Raw genomic sequence first — 16,707 nt, 5'->3', positions numbered from 1 at the left:
TACTAGAATTGAATTTCTATCACCAGAAATAAATTCCTCTAACTCTTCATCAGCCGGCCGGGAATTGAACTGCCCAGCGAGGGCCAGGAGAGTACCAACTCACCAAACGAAAAGAGAGAGAGAGAGAGAGAGAGAGAGAGAGAGAGAGAGAGAGAGAGAGAGAGAGAGAGAGAGAGAGAGAGAGAGAGAGAGAACATCTACTAAGTGCATAGGAAATGACTTTGATTTAAAAATTGAAAATGTCTGTCAGGGATGATGATGATGATGGTGATGATTAAGGCTACCAACATGGTAGGTTAAACTTAATTAATATCCACTAACTAATTAAATGTGTGATTCACGCTAGTAATTTGCAGTAATACAAACTTTTAAAATGGAAGTTGTTTGCATATTAGATTTATTTTTTGCCCTCCAGGTACACATTCAAGAAATATAATTTCAAATTAGGTTATGCCAAAACCAGCTTGTGCAGGAATTGAAAGGAGTCACAGATGTGATAAGGAACTAACTGGTAATCTACTCCACCTTAGTTAGTGTGGCTGACTTAAAAATCTTTCATTTTGAAAATATTACAAATTAAAGGATTAACAAACCTTTGGGTGTTAAAACTGGTAATCTATTCACCACTGTAATCACAAGTCAGTATTTCAAAATGAAAGATTTTAAGTCAGCCAAACTTCTTTAGGTAGAGACTGCCAATTAGTACCTTTACTGCTTCTGTAACTCCCTTCAAAGTCCAGCACAAACTAATTTGAAATATTCCTTGTATGTGTACCTGGTGGGGCAACAAAAATGCCATGTACAAACCATGAGGTACACAAAAATACAACCTCCAACACGGATCACACAATTTCACTTACTTCTGCCATAAGTTGTACTGTAAGTAGCTCTGCAGTATACGCTGTAGCATGCTCAGGTGATGAGAATGGAATGTTCCTATTACTAGATACAACATATCAAACCTAATTGGTTATGTAATGCAAACTAGTTTGATAATATGGTACAGTAGGCCATATGTATATATTTGTAGTTGACAAATCTTTAAATGCTTTGAGTACTCACAATTTAAGCTATTATCCATGGTAGACTTAATTATTAATTATAAGGTTAGCTAGAGAAGTCGTGTCTTTGGAGTTATGGTTTGCAACCTTTTCACCCTAACTAAAAATAATATAAATTTTCGCTGCCTAATAATGCTTTTTTTTTTACAGCAAAATTATGTACGATAGGATTAATTCTAAACATATCACAGAAATATAATTTTTAGCAACTCTCGGAGTGCCATATAAACCAAAGAATTATAATAAAAATATCTTTGCACAATTTTAATTTTCACTTTAAAATCATACAAAGACGATAAAAATATGGAAATAATTGGATTCCTGCCTTGTAGATATCAAAGAAGATGAAAAGATGATTCAAGAAACCACAGCTGTAATGACTAAGACAAGTTCACAGAGATTCCCATTATTGATTATAAATAATCTCTTAAACCAATTATCATCAATAAAATGGCAGAATATATGGAACATTGAACATGAGCCTAACAAATCATAAAGGCTCAAGTCAAATGTTGGAATATGGAATTCATAATAAAAAATGACAAGACACACATGTTAATCTGACACAACTTAAAAAACTGGTCACTCTTTTAACTCTTGGATATTTGATGAATAGCCCATGATATGTTTCCCTTATGTAGTCAAGCAATTAAAACATTTTTTGTGTGAATGTACAAATTATAATCAACATTGAATGTCAAGTTTTAGATACAAATCAGAAGAATTTTGCAGAATTGCTTTCATTTTCAATTAACCAGATAATAAAATCTTTTGAGCTATAACCTAATAAAGTCTAAAATTATCATTTAATGACAAATCATTCAAACAGCTTGGTGAAAGCTAAACAAATAGGCACAGTGATCTAGTTAAACTACTTCAATAATAATAATAATAATAATAATAATAATAATAATAATAATAATAATTTCCTGTTAATGATTCAGAATACTGTTATTTTAAATACCTTTATCAACATTTTGCAATGTGCTCCCCAAAACGGTCAATTAAAAAAAATTTTATTTTTTTTACTTTGAAGATTGATTTGGGCACATCATTTAACAATCAAGTATTCTAACATAGTCAGTCTTTGCATAACTGAATACTTGCTATTCTTTGAATTTAGGCCCTAAAACTATAGCTCAAAGGACTAGCCCTTCTTACTTACAAGTTTGAGTAGATTTTAGCTATGTTACAAGCTGATAAAAATTATATAACTTTACAATCTGGAAATGTTGAAGACTGACAAAATTTATTCAAAAGATGTTCATCCAATACGTGTCATTTGCTTTCAATTAAAATACGAACAGAAAATATTTTATTGTTAATACTGTACTGCATCTACAAACAGGAACTGGGACATGAACGGCGGACTACAAAAAATGTGCGTCAAGAGGATGTGCCAACTTCTCAGACAGGATAACATAATTAATTCATATAATGGCGACTCCCACAAACCAACAGCAGATTTAATCTGATTTAATAAGTACTGTTCAATTATCCCACATTTCTTGCTACCTATCCATTACAAGGGACTGAAGTGATGATGTACAACCAATTACGGGAATTTCTAGGTTTAATCTTTTCATACTATGTGAATACTTAGGTTCTGTATTTGCACCTTCATTCTATAAGCAGGTGTCCAGCATAGTTCATGACTGTTTCAAGTAAGTAAGGAAAACACATTTGATCTGTTGTACAAGGGAACTTTTGGGAAAATAAATTTTAATTACTTCTATGGCATGTCTGTAAAATCACTAGAAATTATAACATTTTGAGAAGATGCACTCTTTATAGCCTCGCCAGCAAAATGGAAGATATTTCTGCTGTGACATATGTAGCCAGTATCAGATAATAAGCATCTTTTTCCTGTCTGTAGATATTAGAAAAACATCCCACCCAGTGGAAGATTTGAAGCTTTCCTTGTACAGTAATTACAGTGAAATGTTTCAATCTTTGCTACTGATGCTCTGGTGTGCATGGGTAATTTGTTTGATAGGAAATAAATCGTTTAAGTTCTATGTATCATCTGCGGAGGAAGAATTTCTCCCCAAACAGGAAAAACAGTCACCTATCTACAACTTTATAGTACTTTATTGTCAACTGGTTTAATCACAAAATTAAGTAAAAGCTAAATTCTCATTGGGCTACAGCAACAAATAAGGAGATGGGCACAACATCTCAAATTTGTACCGATTTCCCTGGACGACTTAGAAGACCCAATACATATTCTGAGCCCTTCATTTCAATTGGATCTGAAAGATCCAGTACATATTCTGAGCCCTAATTTCCACTGGATATAAAGTTCATAAAACTAATCTTTAGGGATCCATAAAATCTGACTACCAAACATCCAGCACCTATTATAAGTATAACCTTTACCTCACCTTGTAGAACAAAACTAATGTGACCTGTCATTACCTTTTTTTTTATTCAATATCTATCCAATTAAGATGTAGGAGTCAAAGATTAACCTTTGGAATTTTGGTCTGGCATCTTCTTCCATGTGATATCTACACGAAACTATGGGTTTTACATTTATACAAAGAACTGATGAAGATCAGGTATATATTTCCATTACCATAGAGCAGGAGCATGATTAGCATACTCATAACTTGGAGGCTGTAAAGAGAAGAGAGAGAGAGAGAGAGAGAGAGAGAGAGAGAGAGAGAGAGAGAGAGAGAGAGAGAGAGAGAGAGAGAGAGAGAGAGAGAGAGAATCTTAGTTAATGAAGCATGATATATCCAGGAACTTGTGTAAATTGTTTTTAGATAAGTAAACTAGAAGAGAGAGTATCTTAGTTAATGAAGCATGATATATCCACGAACTTGTGTAAATTGTTTTTAGATAAGTAAACTAGAAGATTAGTGACAGCTGGAAAAGAGAGAAATTTGTCACTTGAAAGCTGGGGTCCTAGTAACAAACCACAAGCAATCTCAGTTGGATTGTAGTATAATACAAGTCGTGATAGACATATCACTGAAAAGCAAGGTTTCTGCTTTTAACCCTTAATGGACGGGCATCATTATATGATGATCTATAAAAGGTTTTGAGGCATGGAAGGGCTAACTCATGTGAGCACTGATATTCCGTGCCATACAATTTGGAAGAATTTAGCAGGAGAGATGTCCATAGCACTTCAATGGTCCTTAAATGACTTACGGCAACCGTAACAGCTCAGCACAGTTAGTTACTTAGTTATAAATGATTTGTTTAAGCAGACCTCTGAACACTTTTAGGGTTCTTCTCCGGCTGGAGTGCTCAGCACAGGACAGAGGGGGATCAGTGTGCCCTGAAACTTGATGGGGTAATGTATTGCCCCTCTCTATCCCAGGCCTTTTTTTTTTTTTTAGTAATTGCTCATAAATATACCCAGGAATTGCTGTTGGTTTTAGTTCTTATCTTTTATGATAGTATGTCAGCTATAGTTGTAATTTTACAAAGAAAAGTGCAAAGAAATATTACAAAAAAAACATGTGTACCTCACAAAAAGTTACTGCATCTCCACATCTCAGTAAATCTCTCAAATATTTTACAACAAAAATAATCAGAATTTGTTACTGATTTTAGTTCTTATCTGTTATGATACTGTTTGAGCTGTAATTATAATTTTACAACAATAAAATAAAATAATTAGAAAAAACATGTATAACTTGGTAAAATTAGCAAATTTTTACAAGTGTCTTGTAAAAGAGGCCCTACACAGGGTTGTAAATACAGTAGTCACTTTCAAATTCCCTGGAAGGTAGGTAAAAATTTTTAAGGTTTTTTTTTCTTACACAATGTGCATCTGCATATCTTTCTCTTTCCATTGATATGTTTTTTCTTAAATTGGTCAACATTAAAGTTTTCCTGGTCTGGGGTGTGTTTAATATATATTTAGCCCATCCCTTAAGGGCTAATGGATTGGTCTACTAATCTGGGACAAAACCCTTCTTGATTTTATAGATTATAATATTCTAGTTGTTGTGTCCAAGCTGGATCTTACCTTGGCTTATTGATTTCAGTCTAGCATGGGAAAGTAATGAGCTTTTTTTTGTGAAATTACAAACAAACAGTAATGATTTTGTTGCCTGAGTTTAGGAACCTAATTTTTAAATGCTTCATTAACCTAATGAGGTACCTTAGTCCTTCCTTGATAAAATCGTGAGGGTTAGTTGGGAGATGTTATTTGCCTGATGTTTTACAATCGCTTACCTTATAATTTTCTAAAAAACTGTGATTAGATGGAATGTTACTGATGTAAGACGTTATGATTTCAGGAGACGGCCTTCACAACTTTTGCAATTGCCACCATTTCTAAGGGATTTTTGCCTTAAAAGATAAATGGGTTTTCAAATCAGTCTTTACAAATTTTCAACACTCAGGTTAATGGTGTGTGTGCATTACCTCCCAAATTATTTCTTTGCACAATCAATATTATGTTTAGAAGGCAATTTCAGCTTAAGTGAAGGTGGTGAAAGAATACAGACAATTTTTGCACGGATATATGCTTACATATTTTTTTAAAAGGATTTGATGTACAACCAATTTATTTTACGGAGGTTCAAATCACTCCACTTTCTGAGGTCTACACAAGTTTGAGAATAATCTTGAGTTACTTAGATTAACACTGCCTTGTTTTCCTTGATTTGACTACAGAGCTAGGATCATCTGTTTGTCTCCAATTCTGAAAGTTCCCCTAATCACCACTCTTTGTCCATCAAAGAGGAGATGGAATCTCCCTACAAGTGCTCACTCTAGAGCCCTCAAATAAGTAACATATAATACCAATTTTGCAATCCTGCAGTACAGCCAACAGTTCTGCCTTTGGTCTACAGGTACTGTACTTGTGTCAAAGAGGACTACTTAATAGCAGCAGTTTCTAATTTTCATTTTAAATAATTCAGCACAATTTGTTACTGACCGACTGATTTAAGTTCTTCGGCATCATAACAACTAAGGTCATTGATGCCAATCTCATTTAGTAACAAAATTTACATGAAAACTATGGGAACAATGAAAAATATAAAAAAACTTAATATGTAGCTTCTGCAAAAGACCTGCTTCTGATACATACCTAAAAATGCCCAAGGACTGCAGCTAGACTATACCAGCCAGTCTCTTCTCAGGTCTCAGAGAGAAAGCTTCTCCTAAGGTCCTTAAGCCTGAGGCATTCAATTAGCAAATGTTTGACAGTCAAAGGGACCAGTCACTCATCACTGTATGGTTAATTTCCATTTACAACTAAAAACCAGTATGTGAGGCAGGTATGTCCCATTCTTGGACGACAGACTACAGTTTCCAATTTTCTGGGCTTTTTTGCTATCCTTTCAAGGATATATGAAATTCATAACTAGTTTTATTTTGTTCTCCCTAATTGTATTTCAACATTCCAACCATACACTCTTAACAAGAGTGCCATGAGTGTGTCTGGGCATGCACAGTGACATTCTTCCAACCTTATGCAGCACAAGCTGGTGCACATGGGATTTCTTTGAATGGAAGTAAGGCAACATTTAATTACTTTGATTTTTCCAAGTAATTCCAAGCTACCAAAATTTGTTACTAGTATTGCTTAGACTATTTTTGGCTCATATTTGAGTCCATCAGATTTCCTTTGAACAGGATTAAATCAAAGGCCATTAATCTGAAATGAGGTTGTGCACTCACTTCTTTTCTAGATCTTACACCTGGCTTCAGTGGACTGTAAAGGGGTTGAAATGGGAAGTCCTATATAGAAACTTTCTAGGACTGAATTATGATAGTAGGCTATCTCATCAACAGCTTTTTAATGAAAATTGCAAACTTCACTTTAAACTGTTTTCACTTCTTATCAGGTTCACAATATGATGAAATTCTCTGCAATTTATTTCATGATCATTAGTTTGGGGTCTTAGTCCTGGTTATCAAATGCATATACTGTACAGTAAATGGTTACAAGATATGGTTACCAAGATAGGATGACATATGACGGATATTGGTGGCATCCCGATTTTTTAATACCTATAAAGCCAGGGATTCTGAAGCAAATTTCAACACTTCAGTTATCCAACATTATTTATGAAATAAACTTGCTTCTTAAGAATTTTTAGTAAAATAGCTTTAAAGAATTGCCATGGTGCTCATGGTCTGAAGTTATAAAAGCTTTGTACATAAATTATTATTTGATAACTTGATTGCAGATATTGGTAAAAAGAAAAAAAAAAAAGTTGCTTTCTGAGAGATAAAAAGCTGTGTGTACAAACAGCATAAATTTTTCATGTTTAACTGTGTCGCTCGTTGTATGTGCAGTATTTAGATAACCCTCCAAGAAAGGAGACTCAGTATGATAAAGGAAAAAAAATATTCACAGGAGCAAATGCAAGTTTTCATCATGAAGACTAACAGAAATGTCATCCAAACTACCTTTATTTCTGAACAACCTGCTCACTTCTGACTGTTAAGTGTCGCACATGGGTTCGATGCACTTTTAAAATAAGAGGGTTGCCATTTGTATCAGCATATGGTTGTTTCATGGAATACAAAACAACAGAGGCACATTTTCACTAATTCATGCCACTAACTCATGTACATAGCAAGTCTGCAAAAATAGACATGTTGTGTTGTTGAGTATAATCATATCTATTAAAACTATTGTCTCAAACTAGAGACTGATTAACTGATATCAACAAATTTGCATCACTGTCACCACTCTGCAACTGAAAAAGACCTCACTGTGGTCCTCTAGGAACTATAAAAACAAACATTACATCATCTTCTTACAACGAATCTGGGCATTCCTTAAAATCTATTTAGCTTACCCATTTTCTGGACATTCCAAAGTGATGCATTTCCTACCACACCTAAACACAGGATTTATCAAAATAACTTCTGGAGGATCATACCTATCTGACAAATTTAAGTATGTGTTTACATAAGGATGTAAAGAAGATTAAGTTTATAAATCTCTTAAAGTAAACAATTACTGTATTAAAATACTGAAAGGTTCCCTACTGCAAGTACAAAAAATTATTTCCTACAAACACCCCCCAGAGATCTGAGAAAAGTTTAATTATGAACAAGACAAGTACTTTCACATTACCAGTATTAACATAAAATTAATTATTTATTCTATATCAACTTTTCCTGTTCACACTCTACAATTTATACATCACCGTGCTGCAAAGTAAACAAAACATAATTAAAAAATATTAAAACATCGATATTTCTCACTTCAACTGTTTCTGAAAAACTTTTATTCAAGAATAAGACAAGGAGAAATCACACCCAATTTCCTGCGCAGTTATAAAAATAAACCACTCAGCCGCAATCCACATTGCACCTTAGGTGGCCTAGTCGGCTCAAACACTACACCACCTAGTATGGTAACCAAGAATCCTCCAGCAAACCTCTCGGGTAATCAACCAGCAGGATTTTAATGATTAGCCTAACTAATAAGTTGTACACTGCCTGCAATGCAATTTAGTAAACCTCTAGAGACTAAAAAGATAAAATATACAAACCATTTCATTACCTTCACACAAAATTTGTGTATAATGATATGCTGCACCATCATGAAGGACTAATTAGTAAATTTATATATTATTTTACATCAAGGGTTTGTATTAACTTCTAGATCCATACTCTCCATGTGTCTATTTTAACTTAACCTGCAACCTGTACTATGCAGAATAATCCATCAAAAATTAGTTACAAAACAAAGAAAAAGAAAGATGTATACCTCTTCTTCTTGACTAGTACCACTGCTCATATGGTGAACATTATTTGGTAAAAGGGGAACAACTCTCCATTTAGGTGTTGGGATTTCCTTGTATTCTAGCTTCTCCACACGTGTTGAGGCTGCCATACTATATGGAATCACAATATTATCGATGTCATAGGCCTTTCCACTTGAATTCTGAAAAAGAAATTTCACGACCAATACTTACTTAACCAATTAAAAGGTATTTAAAATTTATAAAAATTCAAAAATTACCTTATGAATATTCCATGCAAATAATAGAACTAGCATTTTCCAACTATCAACATGAAAATCATACATTTTTCAGTTACAGTACCTGTTTATTTTTTTGGTTAGAACTAGAAGATTGTCTTTTATGGGCTGACCGGTCAATAGGTGCTGGACTTGCTGAAGGTGAAGAATGTAAGCTACTACCATATACACTACTTGTATCATCATCATCTTCGACCCGTACTTTTTTTATGGTTACTGAAATACAAAAAAAAAAAAAAAAATTGTTTTTATAGAATAAAACAATTAGTCATACAAACCCATCAATCACATAAAGCCCACATTTGTAGTTTGAATATCCACACAGGTACATTTCAAGTCTTATGGACTGTCTAGTCATGTACATGCACCTTTGACCCATCAGTAAATGGTGACTATCCCTCACAATGCTTTGCATGGATTGGAAATGACCACAGCAAGACTGAGGAGATGGAAGGTGGGCAATTTTTTTGTATGATCAATGGGAATGAAACCATGTTTTGTTAAAAAAAAAAAAAAAAAAAAAAAAATCCATCAATAAGAATGTTACCAAACTGAAACTTGGTTGGGAATGCAAGAGGCTGAATACCAGACTTTGCAAGGTTCCAATGGATCCAAAGAAGCACTTGAAGACAGAACACCTCAGAAAACAAATCAAGTATCTTCGTGGGGTATTAGTTCAATACCAAGAAGTTTAATCTTGGTAATATATAAAAGTAGTGTACGATCTCTAAACACTGTATTACATTAAAAATGACCCACATATGCCTGAAAGAAAACATGCTGGTTTTGCTGGCTTGTAGACAAGATGAGACAGGAGTCATGCTATTCTCTGGCCTGAAAAGGAGGTATCCACACTCTTGGTGGTTGGATGTTTGGCAACCAGGTCTGTAACAAAGAGAAATCCACAAGAGACCAGCTTCTGCTTTGAGAAACTATTCCTGGTCATGTCAATCATTCAAGTGCCTAGAAGATGCCAAAGATGGTAGAAAAGAAGTTTTGGCCAAGGCTGAGAGGTGCCTCTTGAAGCAACTCAAAGCACCCTAGTAAAACTATGGAGAAATAACTTATGAGCTATTCCTAAAAGTAGTTTAAGTCTTCTCTCAGACCTATGGAAACTGTCAATTCAATGCTTGAGGGTTCAAGCACCTTTGACAGGGCCATCCTATAACCTTTGATTGCTGAAAAGAACATATTCTTCTGGAGGATGACATATGCAAACACAGGATTGAGTCTCTGATAAGACTGATGTCCCTTTCACTTACACCAGGTAGGCTATACTGCCTGTGTATTTTTTTCATACCACAGCCTTCTGCCCACAAGAAATCTACTGCTGCATGACACAGAGGCTTAGATCTACTTCCCCTTGGTTCTACTGATAATGCAAACATTTGGGAAGCTAAGAACATGGCTTTCTGTTATAAGAATGTACACACCACCAAAGCAAAAAAAAAGTTACCAGATATCAGTTATAGACACCTGGTAAAATAGATTACACAAAGTAAGGCAAATAATGTATTTTACATAAAACACATACATTATGAAGAGAAAACACACTATGAAGAGAGGTAAAAATGAGATCACTATCACTTTGCTTATACAAAAAGCTACATGGCAACTCTCCTCTTAGCATTCAAATACTACCAAAATTATTGATATAAAAATACCAAATGGAAAAAAAATTGCATTACATATGAATTACACCAAATTCATGGAAACAGGCAGAACAGTGTACAGCTGAAGAAATCCTGAAAGCTACAACCAGTTTTTGTGTAAACAGGGTTAACATAAAAATAACGAACACTAACAAACAGTGTAATGAATGTTAATGAAGAAAGCTTATACCATATGCTAAAACCAAAGTAGTTTTTCATTGTTGAGTTAATAACCAGTGTATAAAATAAATAACCAGTGTATAAAAAAATATATAATATAATAACTCAGGAGCAAGCACATGGCACCATTGACTTTTGGCTATTCTGCAGACTGTGTCTACAGAAGAATGTAAGTCTGGAGGTCATTCCAATTGCAAATGAGAGCTCTATATGACTGATGGGTGTGAATGACACAATATTTGCATAGCACTTCACACTTTCTGCCAACAAAATTCCATAGAATCATCACAAAATCTGGCCCCATTGTATGATACGCATCAAGACAAGACTGCACACTATACTTACATAACGCCTCTTGAGCAGCTAATCTTTTTCGTTTGAAGTCTCCATCTCGCACTAGCTCTCCCGTTATCGGTGACTTGCGTATTTCTGGAAGGGAAAAATGACTTTAATATTCTACCCGTGTTACTTATATAAATATTAGCTTAAAGACCATAGAATTATCTGTCTATTACTCTAGAGGTCCACCTGAATGATTTATTCTGAAATTATTTGAAAATTGGAGCAAGATAGAGCTAATAAAGACATTTGGGCTAGGTAAGATAAACCCTAAGAGAAAGTCAACATGCCATTAACCCAACTGAGTAGTGTGCAATTAAACATACATGGAACTGCTCAAAAATACAAATAACATTTACGCAGCATATCAAAAATCTAACACCCAGTAAAATATAGTGTAAGTGTAGGAAATAAAAATTGCCCTGTGACATACTTGTGTATCTCCAGCACATAAAAAAATGGGCCTTTCATTAAAAATATATAAAAATTACTTTCTGAATTATAAAAACCATGAATTTTCCTTTCAAAATGATAATGTAAAGAAGAAATATGGAAAGAAGAGACAATTTGGTTATTGCACAACTAATGGTGTCATTTACCGCCCAAACACGAACAGTATGCTACTCAAGATACTATTACTATATCCAAATTTAAATGTATTTGAATAAAATTTGTACAGCATTACTACATGGAACCCATGAATACCCACAGAGAAAAATTAATTTTCAAAAGGACAACCTCATTTCAAACAAACATGTAGCTTCCTACCTCAGTCTTATGTAGTATGAATACCAGCTAACAATTTACTTCAAAACTTACAGTACTAAGCAGATATTAGACAGCCTTTAAAAAATTACAACTTTCGAGCTCATTCTATACATTACGAATGAAAACACAAAACCACTGGGTAGTGGAATGAGATACAGATGCAATAACATTACAGGTGTCATCAATTTGCTTAATTAACAGGGATGAAGCAACAGATATTAAATGCTTAGATCCATAAGCAGTTTTATAAAGCAAATACTCTCTTCATTTTATCTTTACTATAAAAGGGAATGTAATTGAAGAAGACCCCTCAAATAAAACATTAGCATCTAGAAAAATTTTTGAATACTTACTCAACATTATTCTTCCTTTCCCTTCTTTTTTACTCTTTTTATTTTCCTTCTTCCGTTCTTTATCTTTCTTTTTCTTTTTCTCGACTTTCGGTAATTCCTTGCTTGTTCGGTTCACTAAGGGCTGAACAGTTCTTGCCGTAAGAACCTGCCTCTGCCAGTCCGTTGTCTTAAGCAAAGCATCAAACTGCTCAGACAGTGAAACATCTGAGAGGAAGAAAATAAATTGATGTCAGTACCACCTTACTTTGGAACTCCTTAAAAGATCTACCTTAATTCTTACAAAATAGTTGGGCATAAGATTCCTTACTAATTACAGGTAATCAAGTACTGCAATATCAAGTTGACAACAATGACCACCCTTTACATAAACAAATTACAGGACAAAAAATGACTTCTGTGAAAACACTGCACTGATTATGATCAAGTTCTGTGCATCTCCATTCCCATTTCTGACAAATTTTATATCACTAGAAACATTCTAATGTCACAAACACAGTTATGTGATTTAAAATTTATCTACGTGCTGGAAGGTTCTCAAAAGACTATAGTCAATTTTCAAAACAGAAAATTAAATTTCCTAAAATTAAAAAATTATTTATAGCAGCTTCCATAATCTTAATACTCTTCTCTGGAAGAACTGTGATGATAGTTCTTACCAATGCAAAATACAGATAATTTCTTGCCTATGCTAAAAAAAATATCTACTTCTTGCTAATCACAATACAACATACTTCGGGTAAGTACAGCTTTTTAACAATTTAAAGTACATATAATAACCTGTACACAGAATGAATCAAGCTCATTCACAGTACCTGTAGGTTGTGTGAGTACAGGATGATAAGTAGGATCAACTCTTGCACGTCTTTCACTGGATGGCTGTGTGTCTGGATCTGGAGGGGCTGCAGGGGGGACAGCACCTTGTAAGCGTGTACACAGTACACAAGTCAAAGGCGGGACACACTTGCACTGCACAGCAGGAATTCGTCCACCCCCGCCCCCTCGTCTGTGGCCAGCACAGAGACCAGCTCCTGCCCTCACTAGCCGTCTTCTTTTGATCGTTCGTACACCCTGAGTACGCGCTGATGTATAGGAAGTATCAGAAACACCCCGGCAACACCATCTTCAACTCTGCCATGGTATCCATTTACAGTAGTCCGAATAGACGCAGACAGGCACGTAAGGGCAGGATCGTGAAGATCAAGGTGAGCTGGGTCACGTAAAGTCAACCCTCTCCACTTACTCCCTTCTTCAATTTGAACTGCACCTTTGGTATTTCTTACATGTCTGCAAAACAAGATGTTCACATCAATACAATGCATTAATCTAAAACAAACATAAAATACAATACTTTAAGAAACTGAAAGATTGAGAATTAACTGATGATCACTTCCACCCAACTGGGGATTGATAGGGTATTACCTCACTGAGTGCCTCCCAAGTGTGGGCTTACATACTACAGCACTAGCAATTACTGAAGGCAACACTCTTGGATCTGAGTTCGGGACTGCACACAAGGTGCTAGATAAGAGTTCAATTTATCAACTGTAACACGGTCAATAAATTGTCCAGTGGCACTGTACCTTGGCTCACTCAGTAGGATATCAAGGAATTAGTCAAACTTTTCCTTGAATATGTTAATAGGTTTTATGATAGTTGACATACAGTGAGGTCGACAATTCCACAATTAAGAAGCTATGAGTACAAATGATGTACAAGCCACATCAGCTGAATTATGACAAAGTATGCTGAGGCTGAGATCACATGATACAATTCTAGGTTGTGTGGTGGAATCGAGATCATCTAATGTTCTGTATCAAAATTCTGCTCGTACCACTTTCATCCTTGATGTCTTCAAAAATCTGACACAAATAACTTTAAACTTTTACTGATCGTAGTGATCATGATGGAAGTCTTTCCTTTTGAGAATGGGAGGGAGAGATTTTGGGGCTATGCACAATTTCTTTAACTGGTGTATTTGGTGTTTTTCTAGTCAGGCATAGATAAACTACTTAAAAAATACTCTGGTTTGCTCATATTTAAGAGGCAAAAGTTTTTTTACAAAGAGACAATTCATCCTCCTCACAGGGATTTGCTCTACTCACATGAGGTGGTGTGCTTGCTACTTGTAACTTTTTTTCCCTAGAAGGTTGCACAATATTCCTATTTTGGATAGTTGACAATTCCCTACACACAGTCACTGAACTTGAAAGATCTCTTTTAAATCTTATCTGTTTCATACAAGGATTTAAGATGAAACAAAGCAAGTAATGAGATGACTGATAGGCAAAATAAAACCATGATGAACACAAATAAAGAGGAAACACTGTATGGAAAAAGTAGGATAAAGTTAAATTACACACTATTGTACTTTATAAGTACATTTCTAGTCTCTCTGAATTATACTCTGATTACTTTGAAAGGAAAAATATTATGTGAAAAGTGTTGTCATCTCTTGGTTATCTGCTATCAATTTTTGTAACAATTTTCAATAAACTGACTACATAACTATCACATCCATCACAAGTGAAACTACTGAAGATTTGTACAATTGCAAATAATAAGATGAACTTTAATACCAAATGAAGCTTGAGTAATATTAAAATACTTATCTCAATTGTGTGTACCTTGGCAAATAAAAGTTTTCAATATTGTAGTATGAATAATGGCTATGTACTACTGTTACTACAAATGTCCAAACTATATTACCAGTAATAAGTATGTTGACACCCAATTATACAAATTTTCAAAGCAAAGTTTAAAACATATGTTTTCCATCAAACATTTGCCTGTGTAGCACATGAGCAGGGCAACCACTAAGCTCATAAGGCTGCCTAATGCAAGCGTGGTGCAAATGGCTGCCCACATAGCATGTCTCTGAGTGTATTCCTGTAATGTCCTTCCCTTCTGCTGTTGGAATGCTTTTAGTTCTGGGGTACTTGCAGAGAGAGGCAGCTGCAAAGACTGGAAGAAACCTACCTGGGGCAGGATTAAGCCTCAGTTCTGTTAGCCTGTCAAGAGTGGATGTGCAATTTTCCATTTCATTATATCTCACAGGACCATCATCTTGGCCAACTGGTACCTCAGTTGAGATAACTATTAGTTGTTTCTTTGGACTCCTACAGTAAGCCCGATGAACTCAAGTATTTTGGTGGCCTGTTTTTCCTCCTACTGAAATGTTTCATGACTATGTTAGAAGCAACCCCCCGCCCCCATGTAACTCCCGTGATTCACCACATCTACTTCTCTCTCTCCGGTCATCTCCGTAGCCCTCCTTTTTCCCTAGCTGACCCTCTTCCAAGCCACTGCCACCCATCGTTTGCATGCTTAGTTAATTTCTAGATTAGGAAAGTGATACCAAAGTGTCTTTTTGACTGGCTGTGCCATCCACATGACTTCTCAGGTAAAGTCAGAGCAATCTTTGTAGATGGAATGTGATATTACAGTGAGTCAGGATAGATCAATGATATATCGTTAAAATGTTTTATTACATGCGATTCCTTTAGTTAATTTGCCACCTCTCTCTTTCAGAAGGATGCCTTTATTGTGTGTGACATAGGACAACTCTCAGCTCACTTTCATTCGTTGCGCTGAAGCCTCCATTTGCGACGGAACAAAGGAATTTCACCTTTTTAACCCCGTTAAATAATTATACAGGCAGTCCCTGGTTATCGGCGGGGTTCCGTTTCTAAGGGTATAACCGAAAATCGCCGCTAACTGAAAATCAGTGATTTTCGGGGGATACCAGCGCCGATTTTCGGTTATCGGCGCCTCTGTTAGGTATGTATCGGCGCCAATACCCAATTATTAGCACCGATAGGTGGAAATCGGCGATTTTCAGTGCCAAAAATTACTGATTTTCGTCGCTAGACAAGCGCCATAAAACCGAATCGCTGTTAAACGAGCCCGCCGTTAACCGGGGACTGCCTGTATGTATATATATCTTATTTGGTTAATCACGTGTGGCCTGGCTATAATTGAACGCCGCTGATGTTTATTATTTGCTGACAAATGTTGTTAATTGACCAACTGAGTAATTACGCCTTGCAGTAACTTGACCCCAAAAAGTGTAATTAAGGTTAGTATTCATAAAATCTTTCCATTCCTCTCAGTTATTTTTGTTTTATGACATTTTATGGCATTCAGTGCCTATCCATGACTGGCAAGTAACACTGTCTAAACTATACTGTGCTTCCGTCATCATCAAACATCTCTTATATTCCACACTCTAATGAAGGAAAAATTTTAACAATCAAGGGAGATGCTAAACACAAAAGCCTCGAGATGAGATTTCCTGTGACTTTGAGGCAGAAGATCTCTCCTCCTTGAACTCTTTGACTCCTGGAACATGATGTCGTTCTCTGGAAAAGCACATATTTTCTAAT

At 35.3% G+C, this 16,707-nt stretch overlaps 1 protein-coding gene across 1 annotated transcript in view; it reads right to left on the bottom strand.

Moving 5' to 3' along the window:
• The window catches only part of LOC136833686 (KAT8 regulatory NSL complex subunit 1-like), a 281,243-nt gene that overhangs the window by 13,830 nt on the left and 250,706 nt on the right, over positions 1 to 16,707 (bottom strand). Inside the window, 6 exon segments of the mRNA XM_067095876.1 lie at positions 8,761 to 8,937; positions 9,098 to 9,249; positions 11,211 to 11,294; positions 12,326 to 12,529; positions 13,138 to 13,434; positions 13,437 to 13,609. Of these exon segments, the coding sequence (XP_066951977.1) occupies positions 8,761 to 8,937; positions 9,098 to 9,249; positions 11,211 to 11,294; positions 12,326 to 12,529; positions 13,138 to 13,434; positions 13,437 to 13,609 (1,087 nt within the window).

Source organism: Macrobrachium rosenbergii, chromosome 52 (genome assembly GCF_040412425.1).
Source record: "Macrobrachium rosenbergii isolate ZJJX-2024 chromosome 52, ASM4041242v1, whole genome shotgun sequence".
In the NCBI taxonomy this organism is placed as follows: Eukaryota; Metazoa; Arthropoda; class Malacostraca; order Decapoda; family Palaemonidae; genus Macrobrachium; species Macrobrachium rosenbergii.
This window is presented reverse-complemented; position numbering and strand designations above follow the sequence as displayed.